Source organism: Anomaloglossus baeobatrachus, chromosome 2 (genome assembly GCF_048569485.1).
Source record: "Anomaloglossus baeobatrachus isolate aAnoBae1 chromosome 2, aAnoBae1.hap1, whole genome shotgun sequence".
Lineage (NCBI taxonomy): Eukaryota > Metazoa > Chordata > Amphibia > Anura > Aromobatidae > Anomaloglossus > Anomaloglossus baeobatrachus.
Window position 1 is genome coordinate 186,452,856 of NC_134354.1, and position 26,684 is coordinate 186,479,539.

General features: G+C 44.7%; 1 protein-coding gene across 4 annotated transcripts in view; it reads left to right on the plus strand.

Moving 5' to 3' along the window:
- The window catches only part of KDM6A (lysine demethylase 6A), a 209,778-nt gene that overhangs the window by 46,089 nt on the left and 137,005 nt on the right, over positions 1-26,684 (plus strand). For all 4 annotated transcript variants that reach the window (XM_075335539.1, XM_075335541.1, XM_075335540.1 and 1 more), the window contains exons 3-4: positions 12,146-12,254; positions 25,400-25,449. In XM_075335539.1, coding sequence (XP_075191654.1) covers positions 12,146-12,254; positions 25,400-25,449 — 159 coding nt within the window. The remainder of the gene's footprint in view (positions 1-12,145; positions 12,255-25,399; positions 25,450-26,684) is intronic.

Consider the following 26,684-nt stretch of genomic DNA (forward strand, 5'->3'; position numbering starts at 1 on the left):
AGAATTTTTTTTCTTTCCTTCTATTTTTTCTGTATCTTAAGCTCTTAATTTTATTTACAGCAATATACATTATAATCCTTTTGTACAAAAGTGCTGTGTAATGGTAGCAGATATATGTGCCTGCCAATTTTTTTGAAATGTCTGTAGGCGGTCCTCATATATCACGTGTGTGTATATAGCTGTCAACCTTTGGATTTTCATATATTGTTGATTTTTCCTTTTGTTGGTCCTGAAGAAGGGGACACGATCCTTGAAAGGCGTCGACCTATAAAATAAAACACTTTAATTTATTGATTGAACAATTTTCCTCCTTTTTGGTGACAGCGCGGCATTAACCCCACTTCTCCTTTCCAGCACTGAAGATCTCTCCACGTGCGGCTGCAGCAGCTGCCATTATCTTTATGTATGATTAGTGGTTGTGACTTAGGCTACTGTCACACATCAGTTTTTTTTTTTTTCCATCAGGCACAATCTGGAAAAAAACGGATAAAACGGATCCAGCGCCGGATCAGTTTTATCCCCATTGATTTGTATTAGCGCTGGAGTGTGCCTGATGGCCTTGCGTTGCATCCATTTTTTGACGGATCCAGCGTAATTACTCAATGCGGCGGCCGGATGGAACGTCTCATTTCACGTTTTTTGTCTCTGAAAAAAACCCATATAGGCCGGATCTGGCGCGATACGGCGTGATTTACAATGGTAGCCTATGGACGCCGGCGATGCGGAAAAATATGGATGCGGCCACCGAATCCATTTTTTTTAAACTGAGCATGCTCCAATTTATTGTAAAAAAAAAAAAAAATGGATCCACCAAAAAAAAACAAAACGGATGAAACGGATGCGCCAGATTTGTTTTTTTGACCGATCCGGTATACCGAATCCGTCAAAAAAAAAGGAACCGGCACATCCATTTTTGCATATTCTGCACCGGATCTGTTGCATCAGGCACATGCCGGATTGTGCCTGATGCCAAAAAACTGATGTGTGAACATAGCCTTACACAACCTTAAAAGGGGAGTGTAATCTCTTGCACACCGCATTTTAATATCTGGTAAGACCCTATTTGCACTCTTTGTCCTCAGTTTTTACTTCCAGTAATACAGTACCTGTGATAGAAAGAAACTTTGTAATGTTTCTTATCAGAGAAATAATCTTTCATTGCCACTTATTAAACACGTCTTCCTCTCTCCCACCTCCAAAACTAACCATTTACTGAGAAAAAGCCGTTGATGCACCACTCCAGCGTTTTTTTGTTTTTATTGCACAATTGGACAGCTGTTTAAATCAAAGTCCCCTGCCCCCCCCCCCACCCCAGTCTTATACCAACCTTCCGGCTGTTTCATCATCTATCTCCAACACTCTAGTCTGTCTCTGGTGATTTGTGACCTGGCGTCAGCTCCACAGTTTCATGGAGAGAGCCGGAGGTCACAACTCGATACAAGTCTATGAAAGCCTCGCTCTTGCCTCGTTGTGGTTCTCAGACTTGTATTGAGCGCTTGTGATTTTACTTCTGTCTTCGAGTCAGAAATTAAAATTACAAAAAGACAGTTTTGTTCAGTTATGCACCTGTTCACATTGCAATTTTGGGAGTGCTGTCAGGTTTTTATTTTGTCAAGATTAATGGGGGTCATACCTTCTGACCGTGCACCTCTCCGCCACTAGCCACAGGCGAGTTTATTCTCTATAGCAGGTTCCTACTTGCCCATTTTAAACCCATAGAGAGGCTCCAATATAGTGTAGGTACCCAGTATATGAGATATGCCGTGACGTGGCTACTGGGCAGATATACAAATGGCTGTTTCTATATGCTAAATATCTCATTTTTCTTGGATTTCCTTAGCAGTAATGCATATCTATATTCTTACATTCATGGTTTTCATACTTTAGTATTCCAGAGTGCAACTATCTTTTTTGTAATTTTATGTCATGATCAGTTATGCACCTGTTCACGTTGCAGTTTTGGGAGTGCCGTCAGGTTTTTTGTCAAGTCAGAAGTTAAAGGCACAAGATGGCACAGCGTTAGTGGAGTGGAGTAAAAGGTGATGCCTCCAGAAGATGAATAGATAGACTGAGGGCTTAGATTTAAAATGCCACTCAAGTGCTGGAAGAAACAAAATGCTGGAGTGGTGCTTTCAAGTCTCTCTTGCTCAGGGATGAAGGACTGCAAGTGTCATGTGACAGAGCCTTATTCTCTATGGCATTGTAACGCAACTCCAGTCCTCAAGAGCCACCTACAGGTCATGTTTCAGGATTCCCTTATTACACAGGTGCTGGAAGTATTATCTGTGTAGGTAATTAAATTATCAACTGTGCAATGGAAAGGAAATCCTGAAAACATGCACTGTTGGTGGTCCTTCAGAAGAATGGAGTTGGGGAGCACTGCTGTATGGCAACAAGTTTTCTACGCACTCAGGGAAACAAAATGGCAGAGTCTATTAGGAAATTCACAGCAACTGAGAGCACAAGAGTGGTAAAATTCTTGTTTCTGCAAGGAAAGTCTGACAAGGATATTCTTGTTGATATGTCGCAGGCTTTGGGGGATCAGTGCCCTTCATATTCCATAGTTAAGACTGGGTTGCCAAATTTAAAATGGACCACTTCAGCACCAATGATGAGGAATGTCCTGGACGACCGAGATTGGTTGTTTTGGAGATCATCGATGCTGTGCACAACCTCATACTGGAGAATCTACAAATTTCAGGATGAGACCTGTATTTATTTGTATCAACCTGAAAACAAGGAGCAGTCAAGAGTGGAGCAGTGGTTCTCCTCATCCAAATAAGTTCAGGGTGCAAAAATCAGCCACTAAGGTGATGGCGTCTGTATTCTGGGATAAGGAGGGTGTGCTGTCAGTGGACTACCTTCAAAAGGGTTCCACCATCAATGCAAAGTCTTACATTGAACTTTTGGACCAATTGAAGGCAGCTCTGAAGGCCAAAAGGTGCGGCAAGCTGTCGAAAGGAATCTTGTTCCTGCAAGACAATGCCTCTGCTCACACTGCACACACACACACATACACACCTCAAGGGTACAAAATTTCACACCATTTGTGATGCCATGGCTGCTACAGATGCCTTATTTGAGGCACAACCGAAATCCTTCTTTTTGCTAGGCTTACAGAACTTGGAATACCGAAATAAGAAGTGTGTTGACATCAGTGGAGAGTATGTAGAATAAATTCAGAGCGCAGCTGAAAAGCTCCGTTCTGAAGCGCATGGTGCCGGCAGAGAACGTGCGCTCTCCATGCTGCCTCTCCCTATAGACAGCATGCAAACCGCACGGAAGAAGTGACATGTCACTTCTTAGAATGCAGCGATTCGGGCAGCAGCCGAATCGCTGCGTTCTAATATGCCACGTGCGCACGGCTCCTGCACAATCTCCATAGACTGTGCAGGGGACGCAGGACGCATGCAGTTACGCTGCGCTGCAGATCGCAGCGTAACTACATGTAATACGCACACGTGCGCACATAGCCTAAGATCTCTATTAATAATATCCACTTTTCTTTAAATGCAAAAAGATACTGAGCAACAAAAAACTCATGGGCCCGTACACTGTGTTTAGTGAGACTAATATTAACCCTTTGCAGACCAATGATTCCTTCTTTTGCAGATTAACTTTTTACAAACAGCTGTATTTCCCTCCATTAGTGAGGCTACATAAGGCTATGTGCGCACGTTGCATACTAGCCCGGCAGAAATTTCTGCAGCGATCTGAAGAGCACACGTGCGCTTCAAATCGCTGCAGAAAATGTCCGTAGAAAAAAAAAAAAGCCAATTCCATGCGCTCTGCCTGCAGCTCCTGCCATAGACAGAGCAGGAGCTGCCAGCAAAGCACACGGAAGAAGTGACATGTCACTTCTTGAACGCAGCGCTTCGGGCAGCAGCCGAAGCGCTGCGCTCTAAGACGCCACGTGCGCACGGCCCCTGCACAATCTCCATAGACTGTGCAGGGGACGCAGGACGCATGCAGTTACGCTGCGCTACAAAGCGCAGCGTAACTGCATGAATTACGCACACGTGCGCACATAGCCTAATACAGTGACCTCTGCCTTATTACAAGGGTGGTAATTGTTCTGTATGACGTTCAGGCTCCTGGAGGTGAATATTAGGTACATTTTCATCTGCATTGTATTGATCTGGCGAATTGCTTAACCCCTTAGTGAAGGAGCCAATTTTGACGAATAACAGGCCACTTTTTTTTTTTTTTTGTAATCTGACCAGCGTTACTTTGTGGTAATAATAACCCTGGAACGCTTAAAGGGCTCTGTGATTGAGATTTTTTTTTTTATTCATGACACTTTGTATTTTGTTAGTGGTAAATTTAGGGCGATATTTTTTTGCATCTGTGTGAAAATATCAGAATTTTGGCAACAATTTTGCAAATTTAAAAATTTAACTTTTTATACTAGTTAGTCATGCTATATTCAATAATCAATAAATAACCTAAACAGTAAAAACCTTCCGCAAGTGACCACATTTTAAAACTACACCCCTTAAGCTTTTTATCCAAGGGTATAGTGAGCATTTTAAAACCACAGGTATTTTCCAAAATTTGATAACATTGGGTCGTCATATTGAAAATTTTTATTTATTTCACAAAAATGTTACTTTAACCCCCAATTTTGCACTTTTGCAAGAGCCAACAGGAAAATGTGGACCTGACGTTTTGTTATCCACTTTTTTCTGAGCGCGGCAATACCCCACATGCAGACAAAATTTCCTGTGCGAGGGCTCGGAACAGAGCAATATATGAATTTTTCAGCGCACGTTTGGCTGAAATCGATTACTGGCACCATGTTGCATATGCAGGGTCTTGGAGATACTAAACATCATAAATTCCCCCGCCCCCAACAAGTGACCCCATTTTGGAAACGAGACCTATCAAGGAATTTACGTAGAGGTGTGTTCAGCATTTTGAACCCATCGGTGCCTCATAGAAATGTTTAAAATGTGGATGTGTTTTTTGTTTTGTTTTTTTTTGTTTTCTCCCCCTCTAAATTGTAGCTTTAGCCCCAATTTTGTCATTATGACAAGGGATAATAGGAGAAGACAGGCCCCATGATTTATGCAATTTCTCCCGAACACAGTGACCATACGTGGTTAAAAATTAATATTTTGGCACATAACAGGGTTTGGAACGCAAACGGCACTATTAGATTTTTGGAATTCAAATCTTACAACATGTGGCATTTGCAGAACCCCTGAGGTGCCAAAAGTGTAGAAACATCCACATGTGATGCCATTTGGCAAACTAAATCCCATAATGAATTCATCTATGGTTGGGGTGAGTGTTTTAAACTACAGTGGATTGTGAAAACAAAAGGGTTTTTCTCAAATTTTACTTTTGCCTCAGAATTTTAATTCACACAAAGGGCAACTGGAGAAAATGGGCAGGACAATTTATTATGCAATGTTTGCCGAACTGGCAGTCCCCATGTGTGGTTTTACATGACTATTTGAGTACACGACGAGGATCAGATGGAAAGGAGTGCGACTTGGCAGTTAAAAGGCAGATTCCATTATAGATTGTGACCTCCATTAGCCGAGCCCCTGAGGTGCTGATCAGGAGAAACCCTGGAGTGACCCATATTGGAACCGTCACCGCGTAAGAAATTCATCCAGGGGTGTAATGAGTATTTTAAACTCACAGGTGCGTCACAGCATTTTATAACATTGGGACATAGAAATAGAAACATGTATTATTTTTTATTAGTTGAAAATTTGTCAGTTACAAAAAGGGTTAAAAGGTGAAAATGGACCCACAATATATGGCGCAATTTTTCCTAAACATGCTGATACCCTGTATGTCATCAGTAACTACTGTTTGGGCACACGAAAGGGTTGAGCAGGAAGGAAGGCTACTTGGCGTTTAGAGCACAGATTGTGCTGAAATAGTTTGTTGGCGACATGTGCGGAGCCCCTAAGCTGCCAGAACAGCAGAAAACTCCCCAAAAGTGAAGGCCAATGTAGAAACTGCACCCCTCAGACAATTTATCTGTGGCTGCAGTGATTATTTTGTAGCATCCATGCCACGCTATATTTTCTGGAGAGTTAGAAATATGCCAGTCTAGTGCCCATACATTGTACCCCCTTATATTGTAGCACCCCCATACATTGTGCTTGGTTTGTGCTTCTGCCACCGTGCACCCCGTAAATTAAGTTCACTCTCCCCACTATAATAATGCCAATCATGGGCTCCCTTACTGAGGTTTGGGCACGGGGGGCTCAAAAAGGAGGGAGCATTTGGATTTTGACGCGCACATTTCACAGAATTTTCTTTGAGGGGAGGATGCCATCTTTTCAGAGTCTTTCTTCTACCAGTAATGTAGGATATAATGGACCTGAGTTGTGGCTGGTTTTGTGTGGGATAAGTTAGGGGTTTTATTGATAAGATTTTGGGGTGCAGAACATTTTTGATTGTTTTCAGTATAAAGCTGGGATCACATTCTTGTGTTCTGCGCTGAGCACTGTCGGGGTTTCCATGTAAGGGTATGTGCGCACGTTGCTTTTTACCTGCTTTTTACCTGCTTTTTTGCTGCTTTTTCTTCTGCGCTGTTTAATGCCAAAATGGATGTGTTCTTCTATTCAAGCAAAGTCTATGGGAATTTGGGTTTCTTGTTCACACTATGTTGTTCAAAATGCTGCCTTTTTGAGGCAGAACTTTGGTCAAAAACTCAGCTTTTCAAAGAAGCAACATGTCAATTGTTTTTGCCATTTGGGTTTTGCACTGCAAAGCTGAGTTTTTGACCAAAGTTCTGCCACAAAAAGGCAGCATTTTGAACAACATAGTGTGAACAAGAAACCCAAATTCCCATAGACTTTGCTTGAATAGAAGAACACATCCATTTTGGCATTAAACAGCGCAGAAGAAAAAGCAGGTAAAAAGCAACGTGTGCACATACCCTAAATCCTCCGAAAATGCAATTCAGATGAAACCCCCGACGGAACCACTGACAATGAGCAGACGGAGACACTTTGGATGCCGTTTGATTTCTGTTCCGGTGGTATCTATCTTTTTAGGCGAGCACAGAGCTGTGGTCGATCACACTGCTGCGCTAAAAAGATGGGACAACAGCGGGAAAGAGACCAGATGGAGTCCAAAGAGTCTCAATACAGTGAGTGGTTCTGTCAAGGGTTTTGCCTGAATCACATTTTTTGGGATATACCCGGAAATCCTAACCTAAGTGCTCAGCAGAGATACCGGGATAAATATCAGCTAAGACTTATTCCAATTGTTGAGGTAGAATGAAGAAATGGATGGCAGTGCAGGAATAGTTTTCCTTTTTATTTTTGCAGAGTTCACCCTTTGGTATTAGTAATAACATTGATTTATTCAGAGGATCGGTGCGATTAAAAAATACCAGATTTATATTGTTATTTATGTTCTGCTTCTATCACACAGTGAAAATGCTTTTTTTTTGTATGAGAGCTTATTTTTTTGTGCGATGAGTTGTAGATTTATTTGGTATCACTTTTTGTTCAGTTTTTATTTTCCTATTTTTTCGTGTGGTTCATTGTGCGGTTAAAGTGATCAGACTAATTTATTATTCAGGTTTGTATGGATACAGCAATACCAGATTTTTTTCACTCACATACTTTTTTTTTTTTTTTTTAAAGCTTTGCTGCTTTTAGATACTAAAAGCTATTTTTAATGGTAAAATGGCATTTTGTGATGTGTGCTTTTTTTCCCGCTTTTTTATAGCGTTATTTAAAGGGATAGCTGGCCCTGTTTGGTTTCAAAAACGGTCGGGGCTGAAGTCCGCGGATGTAAGCTGTAATATATACAGCTATCACCCACTGAAATTTCCATTTTTTTTTTCCTGAAATGCTGCAACCCTTGTATAGAATTAGATGCTGCTCTAGGATGTTATAATTTTTAGGCAATTATGTATTGTAGAGGGTTTGCTATGTATGTTTTTGAAACTTTATTTTCTGTACATTGTCCATGCTTATAGAGGGAGCCGTCTTGTCCAATCTAAATCCTAAGTATTCTGAACGAAAGCCACAATCGGCTGCATGTTCTCGGTCATGTGCCGAGGTGATTTCTAAGGACCTGTTACTTTCTCAAATTGAGTGAAATACTTAGCACCCATCCCTGAACTCCCTGATTTGCAACACATCGCAAAATGAGAAAAAAGTCAATTTCGTGACCATATTTTTTTATTTCGGTACAAATCTTCAAAAGCATTATTTTATTGCAGCTATAGATTTGTACGATTGCTGCACTGTATGACCTAAATTTACAGCACATGTCATCCCGGCCTGAAAATGGCTCAAGGATAACTATTATTTAAAAATGATATACGGTAAGTGAAATGGCGATAGCCTTATGTTCTCTTGTGACTGCAGCTCATGGCTCATCCAGCGGAATTAACAAGGAGAGTTACGGTGCGAGTCTGTGCTTTTTTTTGTCTAATACAGTGGAACCTCGCTTAACGAGTAACCCAAGTAACAAGAATTTCGCTAAACAAGCAAAGCTTTGTCTGTAAATTTGTAACTCTGTTTACGAGAAAGCTTTGCTGTACGAGCAAAATCCTCACCGCACACTTCCGGTTCCGTACATCCACCGCGCTCTGACCCACTCTTGCAGTCCACACACACACACAAGCACGCACACACACACACGCACGCGCACACATATACAGTATTATGCTCACCTTACCTTCCGTTCCATCGCCGGCCTCATGGTTCTTGTAGTTCCCCGGTACATCGCAATGAGGGAGGAATCCTCGCGGCGAACTACAACATCCAGGAGGCCGGCGAAGGAACAGAAGGTAAGGTGAGCATAATATGTGTACCTTCCGTTCCATCGCAGGCCTCCTGGGTCCTGTAATTCGCCATTATAGGCTGTGCATTGGCAACGAAGCAGGAGCTTCCTCTGTCACCGCTATTCAAAGGCAGCGCGCTGACCAATCAGAGGCAAGCAGCTCCTGCCTTTGACGTCAGCGCTCTGGCAGCGGAAGTTCCTCCCTCGTCGTGATGGTTACCCTATACACAGCCCGTACTAGCGAACAGCAAGTCCCAGGAGACCGGCGATGGAACGGAAGGTAAGGTGAGCATAATATGTGCGTGTTTGTGTGTGTTTGTGCGTGTGTGGAATGGCACAATAGGGGACCAGGATGGGACATTTAGTTGTGGAACGAATTGTCTGCATTGCAATGATTTCCTAAATCTTGCTTTGCTGAACAAGTAACTTGGTTAACAAGCACAGTCCCAGAACGGATTGTTCTCGCGTTAATCAAGGTTCCACTGTATTGTCTGAATAAATGATTATCTTATCCTATTGTCTGCTTTATAAGGTCTGATTCAAGGAAAAGAGGATTATGGCTAGCTGACTGTAACCAAATGGATGTAACTGCATGTCTGCACAATAGTGCTAAAATGTACAGGGGGCTCGGGAGCCGCTCAACACGGATATCTGTAATAAAACACCTATATCTGTAATAAAATTAGCGGCGCTTGCTCAAATCGATGCTGTTAGTGATGAGTGAGTACTATCATGCTCGGGTGCCCAGTACTCCGGAAACATGCTCAAGTTCCCCATTGACTTCCATTATACTCAGTGCATGAACTTTGTTTAAAAAAAAAAGTGACAATGGGAGCGCGTACTGGGGGAGCAGGCACACAGCACAGTGGGCGAGTGTACTGGGGGAGCAAGCACACAGCACAGTGGGAGCATGTACTGGGGAGCAGGCACACAGCACAGTGGGAGCGTGTACTGGGGAGTGGGCACACAGCACAGTGGGAGTGTACTGGGGAGCGGGCACACAGCACAGTGGGAGCGTGTACTGGGGAGCGGGCACACAGCACAGTGGGAGCGTGTACTGGGGAACAGGCACACAGCACAGTGGGCGCGTGTACTGGGGAGCAGGCACACAGCACAGTGGGCGCGTGTACTGGGGAGCAGGCACACAGCACAGTGGGAGCGTGTACTGGGGAGCAGGCACACAGCACAGTGGGAGCGTGTACTGGGGAGCGGGCACACAGCACAGTGGGAGCGCGTACTGGGGAGCAGGCACACAGCACAGTGGGAGCGCGTACTGCGGAGCGGGCACTGGGGGAGCAGGCACACAGCACAGTGGGACCGCGTACTGCGGAGCGGGCACTGGGGGAGTGGGCACACAGCACAGTGGGAGCGTGTACTGGGAAGCAGTGGGCACACAGTTGGAGCGTGTACTGGGGGAGCGGGCACACAGCATGGTCGAAGCGCAGACTGAGAAGCGGGCGCACAGTGCTGGAAGCTGTGAAACTGCTGCTGGTCTTCAGTGGGATGGGGTGCAGAGCGCTAACCCCGCCCACAAAGTAAGTCTGAGCATACAGGCACTGACCAGCGTTCAGTAGTGAACGCTGAATGTGTCGTGTCCTTGCAGAGCACATTGGGATTTAAAGGGCCATCAGCCGGCAATACACGTCAGCCGGTAGATTCCCGGGAGCCGAAGAAAAGGTTATTGTGGGCCGCATACAGCCCGCGGGCTTGAGGTTCCCAACCCCTGCTCTATTGGGTGGAGGGAGGGGGTTTACAGATGAGCTTGATATGTAAATACCAGAGGCTTTTCTAGTTTACGCTGCAGACGACATGGGCAATTTTTCATTTCATGCCCTTTTTGTTTTTTTTATCTCACCTTTTTCCAAAGGCCATAACTTTTTTCTCTGTCTGCGGAGCCATGTGAACACTTGGTTTATGCAAGACGATTAGTAATTTTTAATAACACCATTCATTTTACCATACAATGCACTGAAAACAATCGGAATCGAAATGGGATGAGCTGGTAAAAAAACCCAAATAAATAAAAGACCTTTGAAAAAGGATGCTGACGTACAGTAGGTACTTGTGAAATGTTATTAACCATTGCGTGTGCTATGACTATCATGTTTAAGGGTATAAGGATAAAAAGTTTGAATTTTTTTTTTCTAAATTTTCATCAAATTTCAGATATTTTAATAAGAATTTTTTTTTTTTTTTTTTTTTTGGAGGGGGGGTTCTTGGTGATTCTGCCAGTCAGACACTGTATACGGTCCCATTGAAGTGAACAGGATGTGAGCTGCTGTACCCAAGAATTGCTATTATAGTGTATGGGCTGTGGGTTCAGGGTGCTTTGGGGTGAAGTGATGGCTGATCGGTGTCGGACCCCACCAATCTGATATTGGTAATCAATATCTTGGTGTTAGACAGCTCCTTTAATGAAACCAATCAGTGCTTGTCTGGAAATGAAGCAGAATCTCAGCAGGATGAATAGTAAAGTAAACCTTATTGTGAATTTATGGTTGAATAGTTGAGAAGTACAAGTCCGGTTTTCCGCTGTGTGGTACATCATAAAGCAGGTGCTACAGGTGGAAGAAGGGAGGCTTTTCTTAGAAGCAGTGTATGGGGCAGCATGTGATTGCCGTCTTGTTTGGACATGGTAAATGAAAGTTTTGAGAAAAAAAGCGTGACTATGGCCGATGTAAAATGTGCCATATATTTACCTAAATTACAAACTGATTCATCAAAAAAAGCCGCTGCTGATTATGAGGAGCAGGTCTATCTTCTGTAGGGTTAGATTCCATAGGGTTAACGTATGTCCTCATGTTGAGTATTTCGGTGCAGAAAAATCTGCAGCAAATATGTCTGCAAGAAAAACACGGGATCCCATGTTTATGACATGGTGGTACAAGCGGTTTTGATACGCTTTTACGTACGTTTTCTCTTATTATTCTCAATGGGCCAAAAACTCTGAAGGAGTGGAAATGCTGCAGACTTGGGAGGGGACAAAAAGATTAAGCAGCGTGAGCTTCAGAAATGTCATTCTCTTTGCTGGTACTGTAAAATGCTGCATCTTTTACACATTGGGAAAAGTGTGGATCTGGAAAACGGAGCCCGTGTGTTGTCCGAGGGGGGAAAAACAGTGGCCTGAATCCTGACACGTGTAGAACAGATGTGTGAATGCAGCCTTATGCTGAGAGATGTTTGACAGCAGTTTATATCCCTTGGTATAGAAATATATGTGCACAGCGGGGCAATCTGAGCTGCCGTATGTTTATGGGGAAATTACTGTGTATCTTCACTTGTTGGCTGCTTACACCATTATTTCTAACCTCGGCTGCAGAGATGTAGTATTCTTTATGAACGGTTATTTAATTATGCTCTGTCTGTTCTATTTTAGGCTGTCCGATGCTATGAAGCTCTAATCCTAAAATCTGAGGGGAAAGTAGAGTCTGATTTCTTCTGTCAGTTAGGCCATTTCAACCTATTGTTGGAAGACTATCCTAAAGGTAAGCATGTAAAGTTTTTCCCATTTTTGAATACTCTCTATGATATGAATGTCATTCAAAGCAACAACTAGTCCTGCAAAAGAAAACAAAGACCTCAGATGACTGTGGACTTGACATTAAACCCTGTAGACCTGATTTATCAAGGATTTTACATCAGAAATCTGACATTAAAAGCTTTGAAAAGTCAAACAATTTTGGCACAATCTGAGGTTGTACCTTATGATGTTCTTGCACCCGATGACCTCACACCATTTTTGCCCAGTTCTGATAAAGTGGGCGGATCTGCTGCATGGCAACCACCAACTTGCCAAATTCATGACGAGCGGCGGCATTCGTTACACCACGAATCTTACTCCAGTCCCCGACTGAAATAATGTTTGTGGCAAAGCGCACATAGGCGCACTCCACTTATCCAGCTGCTCCTGGTACGCCTCTTAATCAGTAGCGTCTGACTGCAGCACGCCTCTTCATCAAGACTTCGAGAAAACCTTCCATCTTGATGGATTGGGGCCATTTGTTGGGGTATGGGGAGGAAAAAATAAAAGCACAAATACAAAATTTGTTTTTCACAAAAATTACTTATTCTGTGTTTTTAGATCTTTTATGCATATGTTTCTAGGGTCACTAAATTAGTTTTAGGCGCTTCATAAGTTTTTTTACACATTTATTGATAAAGATATGCAAGATTATACAAACACTCAGCATCTTGAAAAAGCGGTCTCACCATGCGAAACGCGCGTCGATGAAGTCCAGGTTCCTCACTGGGGGGTTTCCAAACTGAAGGTTTTACCCTGTTATGCACCAGATTCCCATGTAATACTCTGTCCATGGGACAGCTCCATAGAAGGTTTTTTTACATACACAACCTATATGTGACTATTGTGTCCCTGCAGTGGACTTTCTTAGTTTGCATTTGGCAGCTATATATTAATCCTATGGTCCTGGGTGTTTTTTTTTTCTTTTTACAATACTAATCCCATCCCTTCATTTCAATTGTATTTCTATCTTTGACTAGGAGTCTCAGATTTACCCAACTTAATTCTAATTACATTTTGTGATACCCTTATTTTAAATATCTTTAGGATCCACTTGTATCCTGAATATCTGAAATGATTTAGGTGTTTTTCTAAGACAAGGCCCTGTCATTATGTGTAATAATCTTTTTGTACCCAAAAACCCTGAAGAGGGCGAGCATAGCTTGGTTGTGTTCCTCTATGTATGCCATAGTGTATTCAGAGGGGCTCGGTAAAGCTGGGTGGTATGTGTGACCCTGTGCAGGTGTCTTGCTGGCCTATCAAAATGGCAAGTGGTGGCATAGAAAAGTGTGGTGAGGATGTGGAAACTAACTGTGGGGTACTTTTAGCTCATTGTCAGCCAATTGCGGTAGGTGAGTGGGAAGCGGAGTCCCCCTGTGAGCTCAGCACACACAGCGAGTAATACTGAGCAAGTGGTATACGATAAAAAAAAATCTAATTCCACTCGGACCAATATTACTCTATGGGGCAGCTCCAATGAGCGATTGTTTTCTCAGCCCTTATCAGACCGAGAAAACAGTCGCAGCATGCTGCAGGTGGAATGCGATGTTTGTTCCACTCACACCCATTCAAGTCTATGGGACGAGAGAAACATCTGATTGCACTCGCATTACACCGGTGTACCGTAAGTGCAAGCGCGATTCTCGCATCAGCTGGCAACGGAGGAGATAGGGAGTTAAATCCCTCCTTCCCCTCCACAGCGCCAGCCCTTCCCTCTGCAGCTGTGGACTGATTGCGCAATCGGACCACAGTCGCATGACACCCGGCTTCCGCTGTGCTGCGAGTGTGTGCAGTTTGTCATGCGAGCTAACCCTGTGTGGCCTCAGCCAAACGAGTGGTGTTTGTGAAGGCGGGTGGTGGATTTCGTGACAATGCCAAAAATGAAATAAAAATCCATCAGTTGTTACTGAATAGGCCCATTGCAGTTCGATAAGAAACTTGGTTTGGGAATTGCTCTGCCATAATGCATTTTGTGGCTGGTGCCCTCCTTGTGTGTGAGGTGGTATGGGTTCAGTATGTGACATGGCTGTGTAGCATTATTATGCTATAACCCTTTTTCTCTGACAGTAGCGGTGTCGTTACACTAGAACACTGTTTTGCAGTCTGTGTTTTATGATATGGTAATATGAGAGATTTGTTCCTTTCTGGAGGCTTATACTGACTGTATTCTTTCAATGCCCGTCACCTTTTTACTGTGAGACGTAGTTTTAACTATTAGTTTGGAAATAACTCTTGTGATTTATTTTTTTTTCTTTTGTTGTCCTGTCTCATATATTTGTAGCTGTGCTTGTTGTGAGCGCTATCTCTTAGAATTTTATATCCTAGTTGTAATAGATTTTCTGGAATGCTGCAGATACAGAGTCATATACCGGCTGTAACTGTGTTATTTCTGCCTATCAAAATGAAATATAAATGCTCATAACCAGAGGCTAAACCCCGTAGACAACACAATTACCTTTACATTTTATTCCAAGTCCTGACACTACTCGGTGAGGTGATTTCAGCAGCATGATTTGATCTCCAGGCTTAAAGGGGTTGTCCACTTCTCAGACTGCCCCTTCTTACTGTATTCCCCAGTGTAAAATAATACCACCTACTCTGCCCCCTCCGCACCACTGGTGCCATCCCATGCGTGTCCCTACACCTGCGTGACATTGTACCATGTGAGCACTGCAGCTAATCAGTTTCTCACATTTCCTTCAGAAGAAACTTTTCTCAAATTTGGATTTTTTTTTTTCAGTACGGAGATGAAAAAAAATATAAATGTGAGTTTAATATTGCAGTAATTGTACCAACCTTGGCGAATCATGTTATGTTGCCAGGTTAATTATGCCACACAGTGAACACAGTGAAAATAAACACATTAGAAACAATGGGGACGTTTTGTGGCTTTTAGCAATTTCACTGCACTTAGAATTTTTTTCCCTGTTTCCAGTGCATTAGATCACATGATAATTTTTATACATGTTCTCCTACTCCAAGCTGTGTAGGCTTGAGAGCCAACTACCAATTAAGTAAATCAGGTGATGTGCATCTCGAGGTTGGTGTGGTGTAATGACATCAACACCCTATATAAGGTGTGCTTAATTATTAGGCAACTTCCTTTCCTTTGGCAAAATGGGTCAGAAGAGAGATTTGACAGGCTCGGAAAAGACCAAAATTGTGAGATGTCTTACATCGGGATGCAGCAGTCTTGTAATTGCCAAACTTTTGAAGCGTGATCTCTGAACAATCAAGTGTTTCATGGCAAAAAGCCAACAGGGTCGCAAGAAGAGTGTTGGGCAAAAAAGGCGCAAAATAACTGCCCATGAATTGAGGAAAATCAGCGTGAAGCTGCCAAGATGCCATTTGCCACCAGTTTGGCCATATTTCAGAGCTGCAACATTACTGGAGTATCAAAAAGCACAAGGTGTGCCATACTCAGGGACATGGCCAAGGTAAGGAAGGCTGAAAAATGACCACCTTTGAACAAGAAACATAAGATAAAACGTTAAGACTGGAGCAAGAAATATCTTAAGACTGATTTTTCTAAGGTTTTATGTACTGATGAAATGAGAGTGACTCTTGATGGGCCAGATGGATGAGCCAGAGGCTGGATCAGTAAAGGGCAGAGAGCTCCACTCCAACTTAGACGCCAGCAAGGTGGAGGTGGGGTACTGGTATGGGCTGGAATCATCAAAGATGAGCTTGTGGGACCTTTTCGGGTTGAGGATGGAGTGAAGCTCAACTCCCAGACCTACTTCCAGTTTCTGGAAGACAACTTCTTCAAGCAGTGGTACAGGAAGAAGTCGGTATCATTCAAGAAAAACATGATTTTCATGCAGGACAATGCTCCATCACATGCATCCAACTACTCCACAGCGTGGCTGGCCAGTAAAGGTCTAAAAGATGAAAAAATAATGACATGACCCCCTTGTTCACCTGATCTGAACCCCATAGAGATCCTGTGGTCCCTCATAAAATGTGAGATCTACAGGGAGGGAAAACGGTACACAATGTTGATCATAAACAGATCAAGCAACTGACAATCTATGGATGGTAGGCTGTTGAGTGTCATAAAGAAAGGTGGCTATATTGGTTACTAATGTATTTGGGTTTTGTATTTGCTTGTCAGAAATGTTTATTTCTAAATTTTGTGCAGTTATTGGTTTACCTGGTGAAAATAAACAAGTGAGATGGGAATATATTTTGTTTTTATTAAGTTGCCTAATAATTCTGCACAGTAATAATTACCTGCACAAACAGATATCCTCCTAAGATAACCAAATCTAAAAAAAACCCACTCCAACTTCCAAAATATTCAGCTTTGATATTTGAGTCTTTTGGGTTGATTGAGAACAGAGTTGTTGATTAATAATAAAAAAAATCCTCTAAAATACAACTTGCCTAATAATTCTGCACACGGTGTAAAGTTACAAAACGTTTTGTGCAAAAATGCTAAGGTATAAAATATATGTCTAATAACTTGTAGATAAGTAGGCACTGTGTGTTCCTCTTAGCAGTCTTGGATGGTCACCTCATACTCAAATTTGTCAATCAGTTGGCCAGTTTTCGCACACCAGAAGACACATCCCATTAGAAATCCTCTGGTACAGGCTATTTTGCAGATGTTTCATATAGAATCATTTTTAATCTAGTAGTGCCTGGTGAAACAGGAGATGGGTAATTGCTTTGTTGCCGGACTCTTGGATGCTTTTACTTAACATTTACTTCCAATGCACTGGCGTTGTTAGCGGGGATGGTCACTGAACTTGCTTTAGATTATTTACCTGTTTTTCGTAGACTAGTAAAACACCTGAACCTGATAGGACTGGAGTTTATTCTTTTAGTTATATCATTATACATTGATAGAAAATGAAGCAGTAATGACTCTTGAAATGTGTCAGAATATGCTGCCTCTGATATCTGACAGCACATTGCTGTATGGGCTAAGCTTTATCGCTCCTTTCTTTTAGTGTTTAGGTGCTTTTTCTGCTGCAAGATTATTGTTAAGGAGTGTACTTAGGAGGCAGATTACAATCAAACAAGTTACCGATTAAAGGCCCCGTCACACTAAGCAACATCGCTAGCAACATCGCTGCTAACGAACAACTTTTGTGACGTTGCTAGCGATGTTGCTGTGTGTGACATCCAGCAACAACCTGGCCCCTGCTGTGAGGTCGTTGGTTGTTGCTGAATGTCCTGGGCCATTTTTTAGTTGTTGCTGTCCTGCTGTGAAGCACAGATCGCTGTGTGTGACAGCGAGACAGCAACAACTAAATGTGCAGGCAGCAGGAGCCGGCTTCTGCGGAGGCTGGTAACCAATGTAAACATCGGGTAACCAAGAAGCCCTGTCCTTGGTTACCCGATATTTACCTTTGTTACCAGCCTCAGCCGCTCTCACTGTCAGTGCCGGCTCCTGCTCTGTGCACATGTAGCTGCAGGACACATCGGGTTAATTAACCCGATGTGTGCTGTAGCTAGGAGAGCAAGGAGCCAGCGCTAAGCATTGTGCGCTGCTCCCTGCTCTGTGCATATGTAGCTGCAGGACACATCGGGTTAATTAACCCGATGTGTGCTGTAACTAGGAGAGCAGGCAGCCAGCGCTCAGTGTGCGCTGCTCCCTGCACGTGTGGCTGGTCACTGGTTGCTGGTGAGCTCACCAGCAACTCGTGTAGTGACGCTCCAGCGATCCCTGCCAGGTCAGGTTGCTGGTGGGATCGCTGGAGCGTCGCAGTGTGACATCTCACCAGCAACCTCCTAGCAACTTACCAGCGATCCCTATCGTTGTTGGGATCGCTGGTAAGTTGCTTAGTGTGACTGGACCTTAAGTGTCGCCCATTGACTAATGTAAATGGACCCTTATAGATAAAAACAGTATAGCTCACAAAAGGGAGGGTGGGAGTTATTCCCATAGGACTTGTGTTAAGGTACCATATAAGGATAAGGCTGCACATCAAACTTAGATAATGGTATAATGCCTTAAGCATATGGAAAAATATTGGAAAATACAATGAAAAATGCTACTTGCTAACTTGAACATGTGAATAATGAATTGCATACCTGCCATGAATATTAGGAAAAAGGAGATATTTAGCAATCGCATTAATCAATGTAACTGAGCCCCAAAACCTCATCAAGGTATATATATATTAGTGCTCACTTCAGTTATCCTATTCAGCTATTTGTGTTAAGGTACCGTCACACTAAGCGACGCTCCAGCGATCCCACCAGCGACCTGACCTGGCAGGGATCGCTGGAGCGTCTCTACACGGGTTGCTGGTGAGCTGTCAGGCAGATCTCACCAGCAACCAGTGACCAGCCCCCAGCGACGCGTGGAAGCGATGCTGCGCTTGGTAACTAAGGTAAATATCGGGTAACCAACCCGATATTTACCTTGGTTACCAGCGCACACCACTTAGCGCTGGCTCCCTGCACTCCTAGCCAGAGTGCACATCGGGTTAATTACCCGATGTGTAGTCTGGCTATGTGTGCAGGGAGCCGGCACTGGCAGCGTGAGAGCGGCGGACGCTGGTAACGAAGGTAAATATCGGATAAGCAAGGAAAGGGCTTCTTGGTTACCCGATATTTACATTGGTTACCAGCATCCGCAGAAGCCGGCTCCCTGCACATTTAGTTGTTGCTCTGTTGCTGTCACACACAGTGATGTGTGCTTCACAGCGGGACAGCAACAACTAAAAAATGGTCCAGGACATTCAGCAACAACCAGCGACCTTACAGCAGGGGCCAGGTTGTTGCTGGATGTCACACACAGCAACATCACTAGCAGCATCGCTGCTACGTCACAAAAGTCGTGCCTCAACAGCGATGTTGTTAGCGATGTTGCTTAGTGAGACGTGGCCTTAAGGCCTTGTTCCCAAATTAAGGAATTAATACAGGTACACATTCTGCCACTAAAACCTCAGGAAATCGGTATGATCCTGCATTTTTATACGATATTGAGATCTATTCTGGTGTGTATGGTATTGTAAACACACATCAGGTTCTCAAGCTAAATCCTGAAAGGGAATGTCAGCAGGTTTTTGCTATGTAAGCTAAAGACAGCATGCGGCAAGGGTTATAACATAGAATTCAGGGATGCTTATCTTGACCAGGTCCGATCTGTTGTTTGCTGTTTAACACTAGAAGTCCCAGAAATTTCGAGCTCCCCCCCCCCCTGAAGTCCTGAAAGAGGGTCAAATGACCCTTAGTCCAAACTGACAACTCTGATGACTCCAATTAGCATCCTTTCATTTGTAAATGTGGCCATTGCCTGAGGAATCTGCAGGGGCCAATTGTGTTGATCCACCTCAACAAAGGATGTTAACTAAAATCCTTCAGGTCATTCGACCCGTCTCTGGGTTCCAAAGGTAGAAATGTTAAATGACCTCTCTCTGGAACGTCTAGTGTTAAGCAGCTGGACCCTTATCATTGCTCAGACTGTCACACACAGTCCAGCACGCCCCTCTCTTCTGATTGTCACATCACTGTAAATGTGCAATCTCTATTGAGAGCCTGGTATGGACATATGAAGCTCTCTCAGCTCTGTTGCACGCTAAATCTAAACATTCTGATTGTGTCAGAACAGCTACACCCAGTAATCTAAGGGTATGTGCCCATGACCAGGACCCGGTGCGTCCTGGACGCGGTGGGTCTCCTCCGCAGTAGACCACAGCTGCACGTGCCCATAATCAGTGTTCAGGGCCCTGCAGTCTCTCGCTTGTGTTCTCCCTACAGAGGAAGCTTGTGACACCGCAGTAAAGAATTGACATGTTTGCTGCTCGGAAAGCTGCTCCGCAGGTCACTTTTCGCTGCGGGCAGTGCACGCACAGTGGGCATGGATTTCTATAAATCCCATCCACTGTTTGTTCTGTACAATGCAACATTTTGGATGCAGCGAAAACACGTTGCAACCAAAATGCTGCAAACACTGATAGTGGGCACATAGCCTAAATGATACATCATTAGATTCAGGATCTCTTTCCCTACATTATGCTGCTGTCAAATGAGGTAACAAAAACCTGGTCACCGATTTCCTTGACCATGTCCTAAAAAGAAATCTGGTCACTAACGCAGACTCTGCAGGGTTAATGGCTTTAACACCCTGATAGCCTCAGTGTCCATCAGTACAGGGGTGAATATGTCCCTCATGGGCTGTAGAAGTCATACAGTAAGGGGCCACACGGGGATTACTGCGATCCCCTTGTATGACACTTGGCTCATGCTGACAGTACAGCAGAGCCGAGTGTCATGCATGTGTCCTTGCAACTGAGATCCGTTCGTGCGAGCAGACCTCAGCTGCAGGGGGCGGGCCGGCTCTCAGGAGGGGAGGGAGGGATTTATCTCCCTCTCTCCTCTGTAGCCGGCTATTGCCATTCTCGCACTGCACTAGCGGTATACCGGTGTACTGCGAGTGCAGTGCTATTTTTCTCTCGCCCCATTCACTTGAATGGGTGCGAGAGAAAGAGTCTCAGCTTACAATCGCGGCATGCTGCGATTGTTTTCTCGGTCCGATTAGGGCTGAGAAAATAATCGCTCATGTGTGCTGACACACAGGCTAATATTGGTCCGAGCAGAATGCGATGTTTTATAGCACTCCACTCGCACTGTTTTTCTCGCCGTGTGGCTTAGGCCTTATAGTCAGAACTTTTGGAACTCTTATCCATGATGGTTTATCTGGGAGGGACAATTCACATGAGAAGTCTGAAACTAGATTACAAATGGCATGTTGCGTTCTGAAAATGAATAAAGAAATGATAATTACAGCCTAGAGTTAGGCTGGGGCCACACGGGCACTACTGCGATCCACTTGCATGACACTCGGCTCGTGCTGGCAGTACAGCAGAGCCGAGTGTCATGTGTGTGTCCTTGCAACTGAGGTCCGTTCGTGCGAGCAGACCTCAGCTGCGGGGGGCGGGCCGGCTCTCAGGAGGGGAGGGAGGGATTTATCTCCCTCTCTCCTCCGTAGCCGGCTATTGCCATTCTCGCACTGCACTAGCGGTACACCGGTGTACCGCGAGTGCAGTGCAATTTTTCTCTCGCCCCATTCACTTGAATGGGTGCGAGAGAAAGCGTCTCGGATTACAATCGCAGCATGCTGCGATTTGTTTTCTCAGTCCGATTAGGGCTGAAAAAATAATCGCTCATGTGCGCTGACACACAGGCTAGAATTGGTCCGAGGGGAATGCGATGTTTTATCGCACTCCACTCGCACTGTTTTTCTCGCCGTGTGGCTTAGCCCTTAGGGTAAGGCCACATTCACACATCCATTTATCACAGAACAGCTACATGTCTCCCAACTCAAACTCAAGAGCTCCTATACATATATTAGGCTTTCCATGCATCGCAGTCCATGAATATATGTACACACGTGGTCAAAATTGTTGGTACCCCTCGTTTAATGAAAGAAAAACCCACAGAAATAACTTAAATCTGACAAAAGTAATAATAATTAAAAACTATGAAAATGAACAAATGAAAGTCAGACATTGCTTTTCAACCATGCTTCCACAGAATTTTTTAGATAATACTCATGAAACAGGCCTGGACAGAAATGATGGTACCCCTGAAAATAATGTGACAAAAGGGATATGTTAATTCAATGTGTGTCCACTAATTAGCATCACAGGCGTCTACAATTTTGTAATCAGTCAGTGGGCCTGTATATAGGGCTGCAGATACTCACTGTGCGGTTTAGTGACATGGTGTGTACCACACTCAACATGGACCAGACTAAGCGATGTTAAGAGTTGTCTCAGGAGATTAGAAAGAAAATTATAGTCAAGCATGTTAAAGGAAAAGGTTATAAGACCATCTCCAAGCAGCTTCATGTTCCTGTGACTACAGTTGCACATATTATTCAGAAATGTAAGATCCATGGGACTGTAGCCAACCTCCCTGGATGTGGCCACAGGAGGAAAATTGATGGCAAATCAAAGAGATGGCTAATATGAATGGTAACATAAGAGCCCAGAAAAGCTTATAAAAAGATTAACGGTGAACTTCAAGCTCAAGGAACATCAGTGTCAGATCGCACCATCTGTCATTGTTTGAGCTAAAGTGGACTCTATGGTAGACGACCAAGGAGGGACACCATTGTTGAAAAAAAAAAATCATAAAAAAGCCATACTGGAATTTGCCAAACTACATGTTGGCAAGCCATAAAGCTTCTGGTAGAATGTCCTATGGACAGATGATACAAAAGTGGATTTTTTTTGGCAATGCACATCAGCTCCTTGTTCCTGTGAAACATAAAGGAGGCTCTGTTATGTTCTGGGGCTGCTTTGCTGCATCTGGCACAGGGTGTCTTGAATCTGTGCAGGGTACAATGAAATCTCAAGACTATCAAGGGATTCTAGAGGGAAATGTGCTGCTCAGTGTCATAAAGCTTGGTCTCAGTTGCAGGTCATGGGTCTTGGAACAGATTAATGACCCAAAACACACAGCTAAAAACACCCAAGAATGGCTAAGAGGAAAACATTGGACTATTCTGGAGTGGCCTTCTATGAGCCCTGACCTAAATCCTATTGAGCATCTTTGAAAAGAGTTGAAACATGCTTTCTGGAAAAGGCAACCTTTAGGCTGTGTGCACACGTTGAGTTTTTTTTACCGCGGAAACGCTGCATTTAGAACCGCAGCGTTTCAGTGGCAAATTGCATGCATTCAGCTTTCCCAGCAAAGTGTAGGAGAAAGCCGAAAAATCAGTGCACACACTGCGTTTCTAAACGCAGCGTTTTGGATGCCAAATATCGGTGCGGAAAGAAAAGCAGCATGTCACTTCTTTTGTGCGTTGTGGCTGCGTTCTCCCCCCATTGAAATCAATGATGCGGGTCAGAACGCAGCTACACCGCAGTTCGCTGCATTTTTGTTGCGGTCCGCGGGCTTTGTCGGCATACAGAACGCAGGCATTTTACCTGGAAGTGAGGTCAAGAGGTTTCCTGTTGACCTCACTTCCTGGCAAAGTTCAGGAAAGCCCCCGGTGTCGCCAAAGTGCCCCACCCCCGACCCCCCTCCCGAAAAACCAACATGGCCGCGCGCACAGCAGCGCACCGGCCGCCCTACTCCTGTCGCATGTGCAATAACACATGCGACAGAAAACTGCTCCCCAGGCCCTGCCAGGTCACCCCCTATTCCCCCCCGGTGTCCTCCGGTGTCCCCCGGTAACCCCCGTACCTGTCACAGCGCTGATCCCCCGCGGCCCCCTCCTCCTTCACCGTGCGCGCCGGTCACATGTGCCGAGCAGCTGACAGCTTCCTGTGTTCAGTGTGAGCTGCGCTGGCTGCTGCTGCTCGGCACTGTGCAGCTGTGACCCGGGGAGAGTGGGTGCAGATTCTTTGCACCCACTCTCCTCAAATGGAGGGTCTGCACTACTAGAAAATGGGGGACACGTTCCCTGAGCATGCCCCCCATATTCTAGAAGGTCCAGAGGCCACGTGAGACGTCAAAAATGGATACTGCGGACCCAGTTTTTTTTCTTTTCAATAAATTGGTAAAAGAGGATATGTTTTTGGAAGTGTTTATTCAAATACATTTTTTTTTTGGTTGTCAATTTTTTTTGCTATTACTGTCAATTAGTTATGTCTGGTATAAAATAGACGCCGTGACATCACTAATTGCTGGGCTTGATGCCAGGTGACATTACACATCTGGTATCAACCCCATATATTACCCCGTTTGCCACCGCACCAGGGCGCGTGATGAGTTGGGGCGAAGTGCCAGGATTGGCGCATCTAATGGATGCGCCACTTCTGGGGCGGCTGTGGCCTGCTATTTTTAGGCTGGAAAGAGTCCAATAACCATGGCTCTTCCCATCCTGAGAATACCAGACCCCAGCTGTCAGCTTCACCTTGGCTGGTGATCTAATTTGGGGGGGACCCCACGGTTTTTTTTTTAATTATTTATAAATAAATAAAAAAAAAAACAGCTTGGGGAGCCCTCCAAATTGATCACCAGACAAGATGAAGCTGTCAGCAGTGGTTTGCAGGCTACAGCTGTCTGCTTTACCCTGACTGGCTATCAAAAATAGGGGGGACACCACGTCATTTATTTTAAATTTTTTTTTTTGGGCTAAATACAAGGCTAGGCACCCTTTAGTGCCACATGAAAGGCACTAAAGGGCACCAGCTTAGAATATGCAGGGGGGGTGGGACGTTAAATATATGTTTGACATCCATTGACACATTTTAGGCTGTGTGCCCACAATCAGGGTTTGCAGCGTTATGGGCGCAGAGTGTTTTCCCTGCGTCCATAACGCTGCGTTCTGCAGTAGAAGCACAGTGGAAGGATTTTTAGAAATTCCGTGCCCACTGTGCTTCTTTTCTCCGCAGCATAAACTGACCTGTGGTGCAGCTTCCCGAGCCTCAGCATGTCAATTTGTGCTACGGAGACAAGAGTGTTCTCTGCAGGTAGCATAGAGCTCCACAGCAGCCTGAACCCAAATCGTGGGCATGGGCAGCTGCGTTCTCCCGTGGACAACACTCACATCTCTGCAGGAAGGCTGGCACTGTGTACTGGATGTACTGTGGGCACTGTCACTGGATCATGTGGTCAAAAACGCACCTATGGAAAACGCATGAAAAACGCATGAAAAACACATGCGTTTTTGATGCGTTTTTTTCCCAAAACGCATTGTTTACAATTCTCCCCTCTGCCAGAGGGTGCGTTTTTTCTGCGCTGAAAAAACCACAACGTGTGCACATAGCCTTACACACAAGATAACTGGAGCAGTTTGCTCTTGAGGAGTGGTCAAATACCTGTCGAGAAGAGCAGAAGTCTCATTGACAGTTACAGGAATCATTTGATTGCAGCGATTGCGTCAAAGGTTGTGCAACAAAATATTAAGTTGAGGAGGGAACCATCATTTGTGTCTAGGCCTATTTTATGAGTTTTATTTTTTTAACATTTTTGTGGAAGCAGAAAAGCAGCAATGTTTGACTTTAATTTGTTTATTTTCATAGATTTTTTATTTATTACTTTTGTCAGATTCAAGTTATTTCTGTGACCATTGTAGGATTTTCTTTCATTAAACGAGGGGTACCAACAATTTTGACCACATGTATATAATGTTTTTAGGTGAAGCCGTTTTGCACATGGCATATTTTCTTGTCACTCATGCTTGTTTTCTCTTTCCAGCATTATCTGCATACCAGAGGTACTACGGTTTACAATCAGACTACTGGAAGGTGAGTGGGACTTTATCAAACATTGCTACCAAATGTTAGCAGACATCAGAGAATGCATTTAAGTATTCATAGTTCCAAAAATATGACCATTTCATTAAATGTGGTTTTCTCTAACTGTTGGTTTGATGTTGCCGGATTACTCTGGTTTCATTGCTCTGTAGTCGTCGCTCTTCGTTTTAAGTATCAATATGGTTTGCTACTTAGCTGTTTTTTCCCCCTTCATCGGGCAGCTTTGTAGGGTAATTTTTCTTTTATATGCTTGTGGTTTTCAAATACCAGATTTTTCGTTTTATAAGACGCACCGGATTATAAGAGGCACCCCAAATTTAGAGAAAAAAAAAAAAGGTAAAAAAAAATTATATATTGGGTCCGTTTTATAATCCGGTGGTGTCTTACTGGGGGGCAGCAGCTGTGGTGGAGCAGGGGGTCACAGGAGGCAGCGGCGGTGATGGAGTACGGCGATGCTGCCGCGGTGCAGAGGGGGGCCTAGATGTTCACTTGGGGATGCAGCTCTGCCCTGGGGCAGCCACTGCTGCTCTGTACCTAGGCAACAGGCGGTGAGTCATGGGACATTCTGAAGATGTCGGCGGTGCGGGCTACAAAGAAATGGCGGTCGGTGTCGGCGCGTGCGCAAATGAAAGCTTGAGTTGGGAGCTCTATCTGCACACGCGCCGACACTGGGCGCCATTATTGGAAGCCCTCACTGCAGACATCTTCACAATGGCTCGTACCTTACTGCCTGCTGAACAACAGAGTTGCTGCCAGACGCACACACAGCCACTGCCCGCCGCACAGACGTCACTGCCCGCCGCCTGCCGCACAGACCTCACTGCTCGCTGCCCGCCGCACAACAGAGCAGCTGCCAGCCGCACAGACACAGCCACTGCCCGCCGCACAGACGTCACTGCCCGCCGCCTGCCACACAGACCTCACTGCTCGCTGCACGACACAGCCGCTGCCCGCCGCACAACAGAGCCGCTGCCAGCCGCACAGACCTCACTTCCTGCTGCACAACCAAACCGCTGTCCGCTGCACAGACCTCACTGCCCGCCTCACAGACCTCACTGCCTGCTGCACAACAGAGCCGCTGTCCGCCTCACAGACCTCACTGCCTGCTGCACAACCGAGCTGCTGTCCGCCGCACAGACCTCACTGCCCGCCTCACAGACCTCACTGCCTGCTGCACAACAGAGCCGCTGTCCGCCGCACAGACCTTACTGCCCGCCTCACAGACC